The sequence below is a fragment of the Hippoglossus stenolepis genome, chromosome 11, assembly GCF_022539355.2.
Source record: "Hippoglossus stenolepis isolate QCI-W04-F060 chromosome 11, HSTE1.2, whole genome shotgun sequence".
Taxonomy (NCBI): Eukaryota; Metazoa; Chordata; class Actinopteri; order Pleuronectiformes; family Pleuronectidae; genus Hippoglossus; species Hippoglossus stenolepis.
This window is the reverse complement of record NC_061493.1, coordinates 22473258-22494019: the sequence shown is the minus strand read 5'-3', so window position 1 is coordinate 22494019 and position 20762 is coordinate 22473258. Positions and strand designations below refer to the sequence as shown.

The window sequence follows — 20762 nt, the reverse complement described above, 5'->3', positions numbered from 1 at the left end:
ACTACTTAAATAAAGTTGAGTTTTAGCTTCACACTTTTCTCTCTATGTCCGTACTAGTCATGCTTCCTCTCTATATTCCCCTAATACTACGAAAAATGTAAACATGACAGGAGATAAGTAACAATAACATAGAAAACTACAGAGTTGTCTTATAATATACTTTATATTTAATGAATATTATAATTTACTCTTATCAATTTTATTTTTGAGAGATTTTCTTCACTAAATGTTGGTTCAAAAATGTGTTTTTGTGTTTTTGTCTTCTTCTGAGCGGTTTCATATCTACAAGTTACACATGTGTGATTTGGAAACGTGAAGAGTATCTAGTATCTAATCTAGTGTCCAATGCTTTTCCACATTCATGGGTTCTGGCTTTTTCAAGCATATCAGACAGAAAATGTTCTATAAATAGCACCGACAGATATGGGGTGTGTCATAATTTCACATCAAGCTAATTTAGTTTTATTTGAGGTGGCTGACGGCTGAGATATGGCTGACGGCTGAGATATGGTTGGGAGGGGCAGTAAGGTGTACACTGCTGATAGTCAGAGGAAGAACGGTCAGTTTTATGATCAGCATATCAATGTTGGGAAACGTGAGAGATGGCTGGGGGGGGTGTAAAAGTCCAAATTAAATCATGAATAGTAATAATAATTTAGTAACAGTGAACTTTGGGTGATGCTTGCTAGCCAGCAGCATGACACTTTCAACTTTTTATAATATTCAGCAGAATATGAATCAATCAATCTCCTGTTATTTGTATAAAGCCCTTTTTCACATATCACAATTTGCCTCATGGGGTAACAAAAACAAGCAGAATTAAAATTACTCCAGAATACGTACATTTTCCCCACTTTCTAATTTTCTGCAAATATTGGTATGAATTTGAGCATGTTAAAGCCCTCGAAAAGCCAATTCATTTGCCTGAAAATAATTTTTAAAAAAAATTATAATAATAATCCTTACAATTTCAATAGGGCCTCCCACTCTGTTCGGTGCTCGGGCCCTAAATATGTTTGTTAATTGAGTTAAAAGAGACGATGCACATGAATGAACATGCACTTTGCCTTCGGTTCATGTCTGAATCAACTTATCAAAGTCGTGTTTTCATGGTAACCTTTAGTTTCCCACTCTACACCGAGGACGTTAAACCATCTCTATTTCACAAACTTCAAGTTTTCCAGTTTGAAAACTCAGCAGCTTCACAGCGTATCTTGAACCCGACCAGTGATGGACGAGCACCCAGGGGACAAACCCAATAAATTAGCGGCGCAGCAGCCTAATCATGTTAGCGATAGCCACGGACATCTGGTAAACACTTCAGCTGGAACCATGCAAACGAACTCTGGCATAATGGACGGCCAATTATGTATTTGACGGATGGGGCGAGCGGACGAGGAGTTTGGTGCATTTCTGTGTCTGTGAGGGAGACGACGTGTGTGTCTGGATTTTTTTTATTAAAGAAAACCTACTGCGATGCTTTTATGTCGTGTTTGTGGGGGTTGTTCATCGATGTGAAGTGGAGTCCAGAGGTCGGAGTGAATAGGAAAAGGACTTATGGACGGTATTGTTTGTTTATATATACATATACGCACTTACTGTACATGCTTTGTGTGCTTGTGCATGTAAACAAAGGATGTGTGTGTGTGTGTGTGTGCGTCTTCATTTCTGTGCACAACCAGACCACATTTATATTCATATATGAATCTTTGCTGCTGCAGACGTGTTATTCTGTGTTTCTTTCCATGTGCGTTCACATTTCTCACATGCATGTCAGTATTTATGCAAATGTCCGTGCTTATGTATATTTAATGTGTTTATCTACACGTTTATTTCCCTGTGTGTGTGTGTGCGTGTGTGTTTTTTTACATGCGTGTGCACATGTGCATGCACCCCCCCTGCGGACTCCTCATCTGTGCGTGACAGCGTGACAGATTTACATTACAGAGCTCACCTGTTGGCGCGCAGGGGGGGGCAAAAAAGATAACTATCCATATTGCCATGGTAACTGCCTCCCTGCTGTTCCCGGAGATCCACAGTGCCACAATCCAAAGGTGTGTGTGTGTGTGAAGGGGGGGGGCTGCTGTTGCTCGTGGGGGTTGGATGTTCTCTTCCAGAGGAAAAGTCGGTGACATGGCGGGTAGGTGACAGGGATTACAGCCTCAGCCGGTGGTAAATAATACGGCCATGCTGCTCGTCCCTGTGCACAGAAGCCTTTTATATTTCCGAGTTGTTGCCTAGGAAACTAGAAGCAGAGAGTGGCCCTAATTTTCGTGTTGGACTCCGTGAGACAGACATGTCGAGCTGTTCATGTATGTGATGGATGCAGCTCGTGCTGCATAAACATACTTGGAATATGCACGATGTTTTATCCCGAATTAACTCTGTCTTTTGTCCGCAGCTTTCCACAGAGAAGGTCAGAGGTCGGCGGGCTGATTCAGCTGGATGGAAGATTGCCAATTACACTCGTAGTGGTTTTTCCCTCCTCGCTGCAGTCGGCTGCTTCTGAGACTTCATTCTTATTTTCGATCATTTCTTGTTTTGACACCAAATGATTTTTGGCGTCTGGCCAAAATCCTGTTTACATGTGAATCAATTTGAAGTGAATAAACTCGAACTAACATAACGTGCAGATTTTTGTTTTTGCCCGAGGAAGGTGCAGTTTCAGTCCAATAAGATTTTCCTTGACTGACTAAACATTTATCACATTTTTGTCCAAGAAAGTCAAAGAAAATCCTGACGGAAACATGACGGCGTAATTTCCTTTTCAGACGAGTCAATCTGTCGCCCAGTGTCTGATCCTCCATATTCAATAATTCATCTGCTGTACACTCATTAACAAACGACCTTGGAGTTGTGGAAGTTACTCAGCGTCCATCACACGACTTTCCCGATTGGTTTGTTTTCAGCACGACCAGATTAAATAAACGATTCTACCCCCACGTTGTTGGTCAACTCTATATTTGGCCGTGACAACATTAATAAAAACCTTTCACTCTGTCTCTTCCTCCCTTAGTTCTCACAGGCTCGGTGTCTTTCTGTCCCTCGTCCTGCGTCTTTCTCTCGGCCCCTCTGTCATGTGGTGGACAATAAATCAATAGTGTATCATTGAAGGAGACGTCTGTGGGAAAGTGGGGGAATAGGAGACATCATGGATGAGAGAGAAGAGAGAGACCAGCAAATGAAGTCTGTCGCTCTCTCTGTCTCCCACGAGGTTTCTTTGTCTATATATATATGTGTGTGTGTGTGTGTGTGTGTGTGTGTGTGTTTCTGGGAGGGTGAACCATAAACAGCCACAATAGAGAAAGATGAGATACTTTTTTTTTAGTGCTGTGTGTGCATGTGTTTGTCAGTGTGTGTGTGTGTGTGTGAGAGACTCTGTTATGATGTGAGCCCAAACTGTCAAACTGAGAGATGAGTTAAATATTTCACTGCGTGTGTGTGTGTGTGTGTGTGTGTGTGTGTGTGTGTGTGTGTGATGCCATGATAAAAAGAAAGTACTGTCACACGATGCACACACATGACGCCGTGTTTTGTCCACTCGATATCTCAGTCTCTGTTATTTTGTCTCTTTGATGGAAGGTGCACTTCATTCATAATGTATCATGAAGGCGAGTGCATATAAAACATCAACCGTCAAATTCCAGACATTACAGAGCCTGGCATCGGTCCCACCAGCACCGCCCGGGGCAGCTGCACACACCCACACACACACACACACACACACACACACACACACACACACGTATGCACACATGCATGTGAGCACAACCACATGGGAGTAAACCAAAGCACTTGTATTCAAATATTGATCTGCAGGCTTCTGTTTCCAAATCAGACACACTTATGAAATTCACTTAGAAATGTACTTCAAAGACGGCCAGTGTCCAAGGGTGACTGTCTGCAGCCAGCAGTGTGTGTGTGTGTGTGTGTGTGTGTGTGTGTGTGTGTGTACTTGTGCTATTAAGGGTAATTTATGATGCCTTTACTTTATTCTTTATTCTTTATTCTCTTGATAGGAGATTCTATCATTTACGATGTAACGTCCCTGTGCCCATGTGAAGGAACATCAGTTTCCTTCCATCTCGCAAAGTCTCTCCTCAAAAAGTTCTGTCATTGTTACATGTTCCTTCCTCGTGTCCTGTGGTCGTCTTGTTTGAACTATTGGCTTCACCGCTCCGTTTGATCTGGATCCATCAGAAAGACATGCACAAATATAGATGAAATGGAAATGGAGGACGGACAGAAGGCTCCGCCCGTTTCCCTGATCGTATCTAACGTTGAGCATAAATTAGCCTTCAGACCTCAAAGAGTGAGGACAAGTGGGGACACTTTAGCATGCTCAGCTAAATATAACACAAACAAGGTCATGTGATGAACTGAATCATTAGCTGGGCTTCCAGGTTCACGTGCTGCTGGTTATTAGGTTTGAGGAAATTTACACTCTTTACAACTGCAGCCAGACCTGCTTGCATTTGCCAAAGTCACTCATTATTCCTGATCCTGAAATCCCTCTCTGTCGTAAAAACACATTATATATAAAACACAATGCTAATAAAGCATAGGTCTAATCTCTGTTCGCTTCATTTAACCCCCAGCTTATTGCCGACAACAATAGACGTCTGCTCTTGTTTACTTACATGTGATGTTCATGACCCAACTTTCAAAGAGCAAAGTGCAGATTCTAACAGTAAACCTGCAGCTGTTGTTACTGTAAACTAAAAGTGCAATGAAAGAACTGAAAGCTTTGCAGACGTTGTTCCTCCGACTGGGATTTAACCATTAATGGTTTCAAGTCAAAGTTTTATTTACAACATCATAAACTTTTATATATCATCCGTCAACTATTTTTTATAGTTGGAGTGGGGGTAATGGCCTCCTGAGCAGAGAATGAGGTCATACTCGCCGTAATCCGAGTTTCTCTGTAAAGGTTTTTGTAGCCCGTCCAATCTCGCGTGTACGTTAGTGCATGTGCTTGTTAGTGCACGTGAGTCCCTCCTCGTGCACATAAAGCAAGATGGCAGTGATGTGAGCATTGTAGCAACATTGGCGGCGGAGCTGGCAGGTTCTCCCAGTGTCTGAACTGGTTTCCTTCAGTCCAAAGACATTCAGAGCAGGACTCTGGAGACTCTTGTTGTCTCTAAATGTCCCTGCGATTGGCTGCCGACCTGTTTCGCCCATAGTCCGCTGGGATTGGCTCCACCCCCCCCCCACGACTCTCAAAAGGATAAACGGCACAGATAATGGATGGATAATGACAACATCTGCTCTTCGAGTGGGTTTAAACTCACGCATTCGCTTGAGGACATTGTTTTCTGCACGATTCATACCACCAGCGCGCTGACACTCATGCACCAGCACACACAGACAAATTCCCCTTGCCTACAATAGATCCTCTGTTTAATCAATACTGCCAGGCAACGAGTGAGCAGGCAACAAGAACAACAGTTTAACAAATATTAAGTCAGACAACCAACATTCAGCAACGCGAATTGATGACGACTATTACCAGAGTCGTAAAAGACATCTGGTAACGAAGATTTGTCCGAAGGCAACCGAAGGAATCGGGCTTCAGAGCCGTTTGCATTTCATTCCATTTGCATGAATTCAGTCCAGATCAACGACTTCCAATAAATAAGAAGTTTAAATTCAGTAGTTATCGGATTAAAGATCAGACTGAGAGAGAGCGAGTGATGTAAACTTTAGCTCTAGATGAGGCAGATTTCCATGTATGGTGCTAAGCTGCTTATCTCATAGTAACACATGCTTAAAAATGTTGGTATCTTTTGAGCATGTGGCGAACATGTGTTTTTCTGTATGTTCACGCCCACACACAAGCCGACCTGTTTGCATACGATGCATCGACGTATAGATTCGTGAGCGTTTTCATGCGGCTCCACTTCCTAAACTCCCTCAATGAAGAGGGTGAACAGCTGCTTGTGTGTGTGTGTGTGTGTGTGTGTGTGTGTGTGTGTGTGATTACAATTTACACTCACTGATTGGCCTGTAAACAATCGTCTGGCCTGACCAAATAATCAATATGATGGAGTGACAGTGTCTCTACTTTCTGAACGAGTCAGTCTCTGTTTGTTTCGGCCTCGGGAACCAACAGATAACTCGGTTTATTAGTCGTCCCCCTCGTTTCCAGCTCAGCACGATTTGACCAGGAGGAGGTTTTTAGAGATAAAGTCAGAAGTGACTGCGCTGAAGAGGTTTCATATAAAGAACCTGTACACAGAGATGCTGCTTCTTCATATGTCAAAGTCAAACTCCGGGAAATATCTGCCCCAGCTGTTATTTATGTGTAGCTTATTACGTGCTAACACGCTAAATTAAGACGGTGAACACGGTAAATAATATCTCTGATAAACATTGGTGGGGATCTTAGTATTTGGCGTCTTGAACAGAAGTAGAACTGAAAATGTTTTTGATTTCAGTTGTTTATTTTAGGGTTTTTCTATTTTTGATAAATATCATGACCCCCGTGTGTTTGTAAAGTGCCAATAAAGTGATGCAGGAATAAATTGTGAATATCTGTTCTTGTCTTTTGTCGTCGCGACGTCATTTTTAATTAATTTTCTGGGCTAAAGTTGGAGGTCTCTTCAAAGGACGTCTGGATCTGTTGACTGAGATAGTTTCCTAGAGTTGTTGGTGCTTTCTAAGAACCCCCACCTCCTCCTCCTCATCCTCCTCCTCCTCCCTCTGCCTTCAGATTCCTTTCAGACCGAGGTGTCACATGATTGATAGTAGTCTCTGTCCACCCCCACGAGCCTCACCTCCGTTTTCCATCATGTACATACCCACCTCACGGGACTGCAACAGGGCGTTCGGTCCTCCGATCCCCTTTTAATTAGAAAACGGAGAAACGGAGGAGATTGCTCAAGACTCTAACGCAAACCAGCTTGTTTCCCGGACGGTATTAGAACCGGCTGTGGTGGTGAAATGATCCATATTGTGTCCCAGTTTGTTTCTAATCCATTCGTTTCCAGTGTTAGTTCGGTTTAAACGGCCTGGTGGAGTGATTGTTTGTGTTGGAAGTAAATCTGCTGGAAGAATCTGTATTTCCATACATTTGTGGGACAAATATAAACGCTCGCAGATTAAACGACTTGTTAAGATGGATTTCTTTTTCTTCTGCCGTGTGGTGGCGAGCTGATTTCAGACCCCGTCTCCTGGAGGAGAACAAATCGGCTCCTTCATGGCCCAGTGAACCATCGACTCGGTAACCAGCAGAGTCCGTCAGATAGAAAAGATGCATGGCGCTTTAAGCCATCGCAGGGGCCTCCGCTCTCCAGCCCTCCTCCCCCTTCCTCCGCTTTCCATTCCTCCTGCACTGGGCTCGCAAACCGCTGCTCCATGACACCGGGCATCACACACAGAATAAAAATGAGGTGAGGCGGCTGGAAAATTGAACATGTTGTCAGGCCGCAATTGCTGTTTTCGGTGATTTAGGAACTGTAGGTCGCTCTCGATTAGGGTCATTTATTTTGGGTAATGTAAATACAGCGATCGTGGGGTTGGTCATGTGAAGAAGGGGAATGTTTGCTGAGGTTACTGGTAATGGGAGTGTTACGGTGAGGTATTATGGTGGTCAGTGGGTTTTCCTGTATCTGCACACAGGGAGGATTATTACTCTATAGTACTTTGATATATAACCATATATACAGGTGATAAATAATGTTCACATCTGACATTTTGTAAAGTAAATCATGAAGTTTATTACGAGAAATCGTATCTGTTATTTTCGTTTCTACTTGGCGCAGTAAAGTACAGATACTTTATACATTCGGTTCTCCGTGGCTTGGACGGTGTGGAGGTTCTGCTCCATGATGTCACAGCTGCTTCCATCTCCTGTTCTACCACATCCCAGAGGTTCTGCTGGTCCAGAGTCTGTTTATAAAGATAGACGACACGACAGCTCCCAAAAAAGTGAAGCCAAAATGTACTGATGCTATAAAAAACATCATGATTGACAACTGAGTCTGACTCGTGATGTGTTTTGACACTGCACATTAATTAACCTGCATTCTCCAGTCCAACATGTAAATGTACCAGATTGAGTCACACAGGCTTGTTTTCAGCTGCAGCTCCTGGCAGGTTGATGGTAAAAAATCCTACAAGTGACAAATAGACATGTGAATCCAAACAGAGAGACTCTGGCTCTGAATGGCAAAATGGCAGCGTCCATATCTGGGACATTTTGGCTTCACTTCTGGACAGTTGGAGACAGTGGCGCTACGTCATCCATCTTTATATGAGATGGATGGAAAGGTCACTGAACTCACATTCATGACACCAGCTCTCGACGACTTCTGCTTTGCGACATGAAGCATTACCCTGCTGGGAGCGACCAGTAGAAGATTGTAAACTGAGGCACGTGGTCGGCAGCAACATGCACAGAGGCTGTGGTGTTCAAACCCTGATTGATTGGTATGAACGGGCCCTGAAGTCTGCCAAATGCTGGCCCCGCCATCTGCCTGCCTCGCCACAGACTCATCAGACCAGGACTTGTTTCTCCACTCTTCAGCTCGCCAGTTTTGGAGAGTCCGTGCCCACCGCAGCCTCCGATTTCTGTTCCTGGCCGAGTGGAGAGCGACCTGTTGTCGCCCGTTGGGTTTGACGCGTCGTGCATTCAGAGATTCCTCTTCACCTCATTTATAAACAGTGGTCATCTGAGTAAGTGGTGTTTCTATCAACCCCGACCAGGCTGCTCGTTCTCCTCTGAGAACCACTCTCATCAAGGCTCATCCGCCGAACTTGCAGCAGAGTCTATCTGCGTGGTTTTTAGTCACGGCTCTGCTGCCACGTGATTCGTTGATTGGTCGATTAAGCCAATCAGCAGGTGCACGTGTCTCCCTACTCACACAGGAGTCAGATCTTTCCTTATTCACTACCTCTGGATCAGAGACAAACTTGACAGAATAAGTCTGGTGTATAAAGGTGCAGGAGAAATATCAGCCCCTTCATCTGCAGAGCTGCTTTTCTTCGCCTGCAGCTCTGCCACAAATGAAAACAAATATCAGGAGATTATCTTAATACGATGGCTGGAATGCGAGCGGCTTACACGCAATCTTTGATCTCTGCTTTGTGTCGTCGCCTCGGTTTAACAGGAGAAAAAATAAATGACTGTTCAAAAGCTTGTTTTCCAGATACAAGGAATCAAACACGGGAGGCTGGATGTTCACTCACAGCATGTGGGTTCGCTACAGATGTGGAAAATCACACGTTTTCCCTCAGTTTAATACCAAATTTCACTCAAACAGATTCTTACCATACAAAAGTCATTCATAATAAGTCATATTAGGTCATATATGTCATATTATTCAGTCACAGAAGTGATGACAAGAAGAGGTTTCCAGTGTTGCCTGATGCTAGTAAAAATGCTAAGCTAATGTCAACCAACAGCAAGGGAAAACATAACTTCTATGGTGAAGGCAACAAAATACTTCCTACAACAGTTTAGACCACGAACATCCTGTAATGTGTGTGTGTGTGTGTGTGTGTGTGTGTGTGGTGATTTGTGGTGAGAGTTTGCTGGTGTGTAAATGTCTTTGTTTGAGGTAAATCACCTCGACACACCAGGAGGTAACGTTCTGTAGGAATGTGTAATAAAACTCGCTCTCTTACTCACTAATTAACTTCTCAGGTCGTAAGAAGGCAGCCGAGGCGAACTCGCCGCTCCGAGTCGACCTTTGACCTCCCTGATGGCCGCTGCGCTGTAATTGCTGCGTCAGCTTCTCGGGCCGGTAGGAACACGTTTGAAAAAAAGGAAAAGGTGATGTTTTATCTGTCCAACACACCTCTCTCTCGCACCTAACACTGTAATTACGCTTTAACACACACACACACACACACACACACACACACACACACACACACACACACACACACACACTTAAGTAGTAGCTTATTAGCTTATTAACAGAAAGAAAATCGTCATAAAAGTATTGTTTGTCCTAAAAAAAGACAAGTTGATAAATTGGTAACTTCAGGCTTTCCCTCTTTCTCTGTTTGTATTGTCACAGTAAGTTTTAAGTAAGAGTGTAAATTACTATATTACTTTTTTTTCATTGTCCTGAGACATTATAACTCCAACTATAAGGTTCCATTTCCCAAAAACCAATACACGAGCAACACTTCATTGTGCCACCTCTCTCAAACACACACACACAAACACACACACACACAGACAGACACACACGTCTCCCCTGACGAGCAGCTCTTCGTATCACTTGACAAAGTATCAGGGTTTTCTAGGAGTGTCAGATTTTGGCACTTGCACTTAAGCCTTCCCGCGGAGCCGCTCAGTGCCAAGCAAGGGCTTAGGCTAAATCGAAGAGGACGGTGCCAAGAGAGAGAGAGAGAGAGAGAGAGGGAGAGAGAGAGAGAGAGAGAGAGAGAGAGAGAGAGAGAGAGAGAGAGAGAGAGAGAGAGAGAGAGAGAGGGGGAACCGGGGGAAATCTCAAGCGTCTGTCCCTAAAAATACGCGAGGAAAACATCATTCTGTGCAGAAACGTGTGAAGAGTGCGACTGGTGTTATTTTACATTTAAGAGCCTGATCTGGAAACTGTAAGAGGATCAAAATCTCAGCCAAGTACTTTGTAAGGGACAACTTTGCATGCCAGTATTAAAAAAAAAGTTTTGTAGGATATAGTCCGTATTTTAACACTTTTAACACTTTAATATAAAAATATATATATATCTGCTGAAGCAGTGTATGGATGGAGGCACTGGAATAACTCTTAAACACCTCAAATTGTATTAATATACAAAGTACATTTACTTAGTTACTGTACATTTTTCTTGCATCTGTACTTTACTTAAGTAGTTTTATTTTCAGGTACCTTCAACTTTGACTCTAACGCTTCATTTTCACTATGCATTGCGTTCACATTTTTTGTACTTAATTGTGAAAAGGTGGAGGAAGAAATAGTTAATATGAGGTCATGTAAATTCCTTCAGCTGAGTGTCTGTGCGTTGAACCTGCTTTTGCTGACTCTGTTGCGTAAATCTACTTCACTACTCGACGTGATCTGATAACTTCTGACTCACTGTAATGTTGCTGTTGTTGGATGGAAACCGCGAACATGTGGGGCGACTGAGTAATGAAGCTCAAATCCTCCTGACAGGCAGAGAAGGTTTGACTCCCGGCCGTCAGATATGACTCAGCAGCTAATGTTACGGATCTTGAGATACGACTCAAGTTGATAAAAATCTGATTTTTTTACATACGGCCTTGAAATTCCATTATTTATTCTTGGAAAGGTTGATGGTTTTCAGTGGGTCAAAGACCTTTAGAGATGATACTAATACTCAGTGTCAGAACTGGATATAAAGCTGCAACATGCGGAGGAACACAACAGCTGCTTGGATGCATTTATTCACCAAAATCTGAGAAAAGGGCAAAATATGTTTAATAAAAAGCAAACATCTTGTGCAGGGAGTCAGTGAAGCTGTGTTCTAAGTCATTGCTTCATCCTTCAGGCTGCGTTTGATGACCACTTGGGTCAAGGTGGCAGAACTAGGCCGTCCCATCTCCAAGGGTCCTTCAAACGCAGCTGACAAATGCGTCGTTGCATCATTTCATTCCTGATTAACGAAGGATTAAGCGGAGGGGGGTCAACGTATCCCAGGATTCATTGCATGCTGGTGCTGAAGCTAACGAGCTATTTCTGCGGTAGCACAGCTGATCAAAGCAGCAAGTGATGTAACGGCAATGGCGTCACAAGCCTGTGACCCACATAGGAAATCCTCTGTAGGTCAGAACGTCTCATTTTCGCGTTTGTCTCGCTCAGAAGCCCCGAGTCCTCTGAAGGACGCGGCCCCTGAAAGGAGACACGACCGGAGAGTGAGCAACGCGAGGAGCCGCTTCACACCGTCACAGAGGTGCCGTCGATCAGGCGTCAGCGAGTGGCAACGAGAACACGAAGACATAGAGCCGCGGTGACATTACGGCTGCTGCAAACCATTCCTGCATTTTAGATGCAAGCTGCTGCGGCTGCAACAGTAAACCAGCTGACAGGGCTCTTCCCTGTTCTTTACCCTTGTGATGTATTGTTCTTGTTATTTATCACTGTTACAGGCTCCTTCTAGTTGGAGTTCATGAATAATATATTTTTTATATTTTTTTGTTTGTTTTCAGGAAGAAACTTAACCACATTAAAAGTTAAACCACTTGTAAATGTGAGCCCGGGAGTATTTGTAGCTTTGTCATTATTATAAAGAACATTTTAAAGAAATGAAACATTATGATTTACAGTCAGTGGTGTATGAGAATAATGTTTCCTTGGCCACTAGAACTAAAACGTTTTTTCAAAATTACTGTTGCACATTATTAGTTTTCTATGAAGTTTACATTTATTTAAAATTATGAGTATTTCCCAGGCAATAGAAACTGTGTGTGTATATATGTCCTGAACATTTCTTTATGATTATGTATAAAGGATCATTTAATGAACTATCAAAGACGTTCAGTGACAGACGATGTGACACCTGAAACTTCTTCTGGCTCCTAATGAGCAAACTGAAAAACACCTTCCTGTTTAAATATTCAGTGGCGACACCATATGGTTGAATTTGACAACATGTGGCTTCTCGAGAATATGACTGATGATTAAACGTATTGTTATCTCCATCAATCTAAATAAAAAACTATTGGGCCCATATACCCATGATGCACCAGCCGAGACGAGCGGGGGTTCCTCATTACCTCCACAGCTGGACCGTGATCATCACATTGTCCTGTTTCGAATCTCCACCTCGATAATGACAGCAATTATCACAATTCAAGGCATTTTGGCCACTGTTGTCCATTTCAATAGAAGCTCATCATTAGGCCCATTGGGACAATAAAGAGCCTGCAGAGCCAGACTGCACGAGAGTGTGTGTGTGTGTGTGTGTGTGTGTGTGTGTGTGTGTGTGTGTGTGTGTGTGTGTGTTTGGGGAGATCTTATCAGTCATACCATGACCTAGTGTTGAGTTGCAATATGTTTTCAGAAAGTGTGAATTTCGTGTGTACTTCTGCAGGAATCTACATATATGAGTGTGTGTGTGTGTGTGTGTGTGTGTGTGTGTGTGTGTGTGTGTGTGTGTAGGGGAGCTTTAGAAACAGCTGAATGGAGCAGGACTCATATTAATGCATGTGATTGTGATGACGTGATCTTTGCGATGTGGTGGTTATTCATGCATGTGTGTCTCTACACCAGTCGTGGCACGTGTGTTGTTCTTTGTGTAAATATAGTTGTGTTTGTTTGCGTTGTAGAGTCTTGAGGTTTGTGTGGATCTGAACGACGATGATTTCTTCCATGATAATTATAAGGAACATTCAAACTCACCTTAAAACTATTTTCTATATAATTAGATTTCTTGGAAAGTTGTGATAGTTTAATATGTTGAATCATTGATTGTATTGTTTGCAAATATCACCTGTCAGAGTCCGTCACTGTAGTTTTCCACTGTTTCATGTTTGTGTGACCTGAAATCATCTGGATGCATTTGAATGCAGGAGGCAGCTCTTACTGCAGAGAGTGGACGAGGCACAGACAGTCTCCCAGCCGTCCAGGACATTTACCACAAGCTGTGTCTGCAGAAGACACACAACATCATCACGGAGAACAACACACACCATCATCAAAGGACGAACAACACACCATCCTCACTGAGAACAGGCATCCAGCACGCAGACTGTTCCCTCTGTTCCCATCAGGTGCAGGAGCAGGGCTGCACCGGCCTGAAGAACAGTTTCTACCATCAGGTTCCTAAACTCACAGTGAACTCTCGACTAACAACCTCTGACATCTGGTTTCCTGCCTGTTTGCACTTTAGTTGGAAATAACTTGATACACACACGGTGCAATAACTATTCACACACACACACACACAGTTAAAGTAGTTACTTCATTTGCACCTTACACATGTACAGATAAAACTTGAAACTTGAGATGCACGTGCATAGTAACAGGCTGTAAAACCCAGAGTTAGCCAGTAGCTGCTGTTGCTCTCAGCCCACCTCAGCAGGCTAATGGATCACTGTCACTGCCTCCTGTAATTACTGTGATATGACTGTGTCATTACGGAAATACCGCCCCTCCTCCATCATTCCACAGCCATTAGATGCACGCGTGTGCACGTGAGTGGGCGTGCGCTGCTCGAGCGTGCACGTGTGCACTGGCGGTGTGTATCTCTGTGTGTTTGTGCAGAGCAGGGGGATGTAAAGATGGTTTGTTAGGTTAATACAAACCTCTCAGTTCTCTAACTTCTGTTCCAGCATCTCAACCATCGACTGAATATCAAAGACGGACGACGTGACGGCTCCGCAAAGTGAAGTCAAAGCCTCTTGATCCCCCCCTAGTGGCTGGCTGCAGTGCAGGTCATCAATCCAGCCTCCTCCTTGAGATTAGTTATTCTGAATCTTGTTCCAGCTGCACATGCTAATTGGATTTTTCGCATTTCAAAGTGCTTTGGTTTCCTGTTTGTTGTTGAAGTGCTCACTTGTTTATTCACAGGACCTCTCGCCGCTCACCAGGTATTTTCTCACACAGTTCCTCACCTTTTGTTCTGATGATTCAAACAGGAGAAGAGGAAGCGTTTCCACCGACGGTCACGTAACATTGTTTACGAGGAAATCGCTGTGTTCCAGTGTGTCACTGGCGTGTTGCACATATGACAAAGATCTTGATGCTATTTATGAAAAACACAACCTGTGACTGAACCTTTAAAATCCCCCTCAGCACATTGAGAATTCAATACGTCTCAGAATTTGCCTCGACGCAAAAACACACTCCCTATAATTAATGGACACAATCTGGCAATAGAGTGATTTATTGGGCTGTTATTGGCCGTTTTATTAAATCCTGATTAATGGCTTTGAATTAAAAGCACTTTGCATGAAAATAGAAAAATATGAAAATATCAGCAGCGTTGATAGAGAATAAAACAGTTCAGATCCGTTATCATAACACAAACACGCACCAGGTTCTGTTCTCGCTCCACAATTTGCGTCACCAGCATGTACTTTGCCACCGAGGCTATTTCCGTCACGCTTGGCAGTGTTATGAGTGTGTTGTGCTGCCAAAGATCTTGTGTGGTTTTTTTTTCATTGTCTCCACTCATACGAGTGCAGGAGAGAATCTGGAGATCAAATCTAGAATCTCAATGAGAAAAGTCACATTTGAAGACTGAGTGGAAACTTGAGAGTGTGTTATTATCTCTGGATTTTGAAACACAAACTGTTTCTGATGTGGCGTGTCTCCTCGCTCGCTGCCAGACCCGCGCTCGCTGCTCATTGGCTGATCTCTTACTGTTTCCGTGTCACTCAATCACGCCCGGCTTTGCCTCCCTCGCTCCCTCGCTCCCTCATCCCCCGTGTTTACAATCACGACCTCACACACGTCGTATTTGTCTTCCTCTCAGCGTGCGATCCCTCCCTTTGTGTGGTTGTGTTCCAGCGGATTAATGTAGCTCAGCGTTTCCCAATATGTTACAGAATCTCACAGATTAAAGCCATTTGTCAGGCTTTGATTTAGCGGAGTCGAACCGATAGTAAGTGCTCGATTTTCTCACGAAGGAGGCGACGGATTCAAACAGCGGCTTGGTGTATTGTAGGAGCTTCAGTAGGTTCCTGATGACGTCGGAAATTCCAGTGGAATTAACTTTTATGGAGCAGCTGCTGACCTGTCAGTTCGTGACTGCTCCTGTTCCTGAGCTTCTCAGGCTCGATGCATCCAAACTCTTCTCATCTCCACAACTCACGTTTTCTTTGATTTAGACATCGAGAAGATGGACTTTTGTACTTTGCCTTTTAGTTTGGTCCATGTCCCATCCTCTTACATGGAGGAGGAGGGGTTTATCACCCACACTGCAGCCAGCCACCAGAGGGCGATCAAGTTGATTTGGCTTCACTTGGACCTGTCACGTCATCCATCTTTAAATCCAGGCTGTGGTTTGCACTCAAAAGGAAGTGACACCTGAAAGTGCTTGTTTATTTTAGATTATAGTTTTACTTTTATGTTTTATAGCATTTTAGCACAGCACTCAATCTGTTGCTGAGATGTCGGATTTAATCTGTTCCAGCAGCTGGAATTCACTCAAACTAAATGTTTAAGAGCCGAACACAACCAGAGTTCAGTTAAAGCGAATGCAGCTGTAATGAATTACTTTGCATTAGGCGTCAGCAGCTCCTACAAGTGTCTGATAATCACATCTTTATCTTCATTTATCCAGAGAAGGGGAACGAGCGAGTTCATTACAGACTTTAACCTGAGAGGTGCAGAGTTGTGCTGTTTAATCCAGTGAACTGAACAGTCATCTGTACGAGTTCAGTAACAGTGACAGATGCATTTCAGGAACAAATCAGATTTCAGCCGGGCTGCCCTCTGCCCCACCCCCTAGGTCCGCCCATGTAAATACACTAAACATCCCAGTCTGATACATGGTTCTGACATAAGCTGTTCTCTCCTCTCATCCTGCATCAAGATCACTGAGAGAAATATCGATCCTCTGTTAAAGTTCAAATGAAGAAAGAAACCAAATCAATTTTCAGCTCATTTCATTCTTCAGGATCCTTCATTTTCATTTTGGGATCAGATCAGATGAAGAAAGACGCGTAATTTATATGTTTGAGTTTGATTTTTGAAAGAAATTGATATCGATGAGTTTATTAACGGGATCAAACAGACAGAGACATTAATCTTGTCTCTTCAGTGGGACGAACACACGCGTTGACATCACGGTGACACGGATCAGACCCGCATGCCGGCGTGAGTTTGCGTGCGCAGTCGTTCCTGCTCCAGCCCCTGCGTGCGTCGGGAGCGCACAGAGGGCGCACCAGCGGTGTCGGTTCGCTCCAGCCTCTCGCAGCGCGCACGCACACACACACACACACACACTGTGAATGTGAACAGGAATTTGGGGGGAGTGGAAATTCCGCTTGTTCCTCTCACTGCTCGCGTCGTGTTCCTGACATTTCTGCTGCTGCGCTCACACACACACACAGAGAGAGAGAGAGAGAGAGAGAGAGAGAGAGAGAGAGAGAGAGAGAGAGAGAGAGAGAGAGAGAGAGAGAGAGAGAGAGGGAGAGAGAGAGAGAGAGAGAGAGAGAGAGAGAGAGAGAGAGAGAGAGAGAGAGAGAGAGAGAGAGAGAGAGAGAGAGAGAGAGCTGCAGGTTCTGGAGAGCTGAGATGTTCCTCTCCGCTGATTCCCACTGATTCCTCCTCTCCGCTCCCACTTGGAAGTACGTGCATCGCCGCCGTTTGGCACCAGAAGTGTCGGCTTGGATGAGGAATCGAGGGCGAGCTGTTGCCACTTTTGGCGAGAGGATTTCTCCCTTTTGATTTCCTCCTCTGCATCTGGATTATTCTTCATTATTCCTCGTCTTTTTTCTCCTCCAGGAGATGGCAAGTTGTTGCCCGTCAGACGCAGGGACCCGCTGCTGAGAGCTCGCAGGATGATGCTGGATCTGTTACTTTGAGACAACCTGCGGTTCATTGGACGTATAAAAACCTCCCCGGACGTTATTTCTCTCGCCTCGTCGCGTCTTTATTTTCTTGTTTTTTTAATTCCCCCCCCTTCGCCTGTCATGTCTGTGTTGTACCATCACACACGGATGCGCGGTGGATTGCTATTGTTCCTTCTCACCCAAGTCGTCTCGGTCGCCTCGCTGACACAGACCGGTAGGTTCTTTGGTTGTGGCCGCTCCGTGTGAATAACTGAGTCTTGACAACAGGCGGCTCGACTCTGTACAATTGATCCATTTTGCACCATTGTTGCCTCTCACCTGTTTATTCCTCTGCTTTCCCTCGGAGAGCTCGTCTGCAGGGATTCAACTTAGACCAGGTCGACACTTCTATCCTCCGAGAGGAATGAAGAACGACGAGTATTGAGCTAAATACACCAACACATGATTAATGCAGGCGTTTCACTCATTCTTAAATATCTACAAAGTGCATTACAGTCACTGCAAACTTAAATGTTTAAATCCTATGCGCACAGGAAGCTGCTGTGTGGTGCTGTCCTCATTATAATAGAGATATTACGCGTTTTGCGCGCTTCATCCATCCAAAAGGCGCATTTGTGCCTCGGCGCTTGTTGCTACTGGAGCTCGATGCAAACCAATTTAATAAATGAAGCTTTGAGAAAATACAATCTGATGGTGTCTGTAGCAGCAGCAGCAGCAGACACACCTCACCTCCATGGGCGTAATCACACTTTATGACAGGGATGAGAATTACGCACGGCACTTTATCTGAGATCTTAGTGTGTCACCTGTTCCCGGGCTGATAGAGAATGAGCAGCATGTGGATTTCTCGTGGTGACGTGTGGATGTGTGTTTGGCACAGGGAACATACATGTCGGCATGTTCTAGCTCCAGTGGTTGGATGTTTGGATTCATGATGCTCCGCAGCTGGAAGTCTGACTTCACCTCACTCCATCCCCGCTGCAGCATGTTTTCCCAAGTGTTTCCCCCAAAGTCAGATTTGTCTCCACTAACCGACTCGAACAACTTCTCCTGTGCTGCAGATAAATGCGGGGGGAATATAGAGATTGACGTCGCGGACTACCTGACCTCCCCGGGCTACCCCGGCGCCTACCCGCCCTCCCAGCAGTGCGTGTGGGTGATAACTGCCCCTGATCCGGGTCAGAAGATCCTCATCAACTTCAATCCCCATTTCGATCTGGAGGACAGAGACTGCAAGTAAGAGTTCAACCCTCACCCTCTCTCCTCTCTCTCCTCCTCCTCCTCCTCCTCCTTCTCCTCTTCCTCCCACCCTCCTCTGCTCACCCCCTTTCAATCCTGCCTGGATACAGCAGGAAACTCTGCCACCTATTGGTGAAGGAGTTGCACATCTGCTCCCAGGAAAGTGGAGGTGCAAGTTTGAGATATGGCACCAAGGCTTCTGGCAATTACTTCAGAGGAAATGGGTTCTGATGAGTTTTGTAATTCCTGCTTGATAAGGAGGGGGATGTTCCTCTGGCTCGAGGAGAAATAAGTGCACGGCTGCTTTTTATTGATGTGGTGGCGTTTGCTCGTCGCAGGAATAAAGAAACTATCTTTACTTTTCATTTTGGAGGCAAAGTGTGCCTGCGTGTGTTCGGAGGAGGAAAAGCATTTGTGTGGATTTGTGTTCGCAGGAACAGGATCTGAAGGATCTGATTTCCTTTTACAAACTGTTAGGTATTGAAACAAATATAAGCTGATGTGTTTGTCTGAAGCTGGTTTTTTGGTCTGTTTTCTCAACATGAGCCTCATTCACCTACTGTGAGAAGCAACTGTTGAAAAGATGCGTCCTTTTCAAGGGCCAGAGTTTTGATATTTAACTCGTTTCAGCCATTTCTCGAACTAAAAAGCCCCAAATCCTCTTTTTCCATCATGTTTAATCTTGTAAATAGAAAGATTTGCTGCTCTTTGCTGTTTTATATGATAGTAAAATGCATATATTTGGTTTAAGAACTGTTGGTCTGACTAAACAAGCAATTTGACGAGAGGAACTTGGGCTCTGAGAACTTGTGATGGAAGTTTTTTGAAACTATTTTTGCCATTAAATCGCACAATTGATGAATGACTAAGCAAGAAGCCGAGTCTGTAAATGAGTGACGATGAATGAAGATGAACGAGAAAGCGTTTCTCTGCACACGTCAGTCGGGAGGAAGTTTGGCTTTTTAAGATTTTGTCGCATAACGTGCATCAACAAATCATTCCTGTGTGACGCTGCCTTCATGTGTGCAACCCTGCAAATCTGTAAACAAGCACCATGTCGACACACACACACACACACACACACACACACACACACACACACACACACACACACACACACCCTCTCTTTGACACAGAAACACACATTCGATTGTGTGCATCCACACAACAACCCCTGTGTTGCTCCTCTCCATAAATAAGCCAGCTTTTATGTCGGCTCCTCTGTCTTTTTTAAAAGCTCCATAAACGGCTCCTGTGTAAATCACCCAACCGGCCGGCCGGCGCTGCCTCGCAGATGGGGTCCTCCCAATACTATGGGATCAGGTTGCACCACCAGGGGACTAATAAACCATTAGCAGCCCAGACAGATAGTGGATATTGTGTTGTTCAGTGGATTACACACCTACATCAGTGTTGGGACCGACTTGCTGCGGCAGGACGTAACTCTGCAGTGACCTTACTTCCTATGATAACCCAGGGAGCCATATAAGTAGGCAATCATGCTGTTTAAGTATTTAATGAAATGTAATAAATCGCGGTGATAAAAATTTATTTTGGGGGATGAGTGGCTGGCACTGTGGTACACCACCAACAGAGTGTTGTCCGCTTAAATTACTTTTCCTTCGGTTAATGTGCTGGAAAGAGGCAGTAAAATCAAATTTAACACGAACTAATCGTTTTTGTTATTACGCTCTTATTTAAAGAAAGAGCAGATAGGGCTCTTCTGTCTGATGGAGAACAAGAGGAGGGTGAAACTAACACGTTTATCATTATTTCATATTCAGAATTGGACTGAGTGGAGCACATACCCTCACCAAGGCCACACGGTCTCCTCAAATTCACACAAGCTGCACCAAACCGCACAGACCCGTAGATATCAGTCCACTTAATAAGCCCGATCCATGAATTGTTCCCTGGGAAAAAAGATGTTAAAACAATGTTCAAGAAAACAAAATTCCAGGATCCGCCCCCTGGATCTGGGTCTGCACACTTACTGGGTTCCTCCCTGACCCATAATGCATCCCTCCACCAAATGTTGTGGAAACCATCTGGTAGTTTTTTGTGTAAC

General features: G+C 44.2%; 1 protein-coding gene across 1 annotated transcript in view; it reads left to right on the top strand.

The window, feature by feature from the left end:
- The first annotated feature begins 17086 nt into the window (after positions 1-17086).
- Positions 17087-20762, top strand: part of LOC118117684 (neuropilin-1a) — a 63483-nt gene continuing 59807 nt past the window's right edge. Inside the window, exons 1-2 of the mRNA XM_035170133.2 lie at positions 17087-17669; positions 18517-18691. Of these exons, the coding sequence (XP_035026024.2) occupies positions 17576-17669; positions 18517-18691 (269 nt within the window). The 5' untranslated portion in view covers positions 17087-17575. The remainder of the gene's footprint in view (positions 17670-18516; positions 18692-20762) is intronic.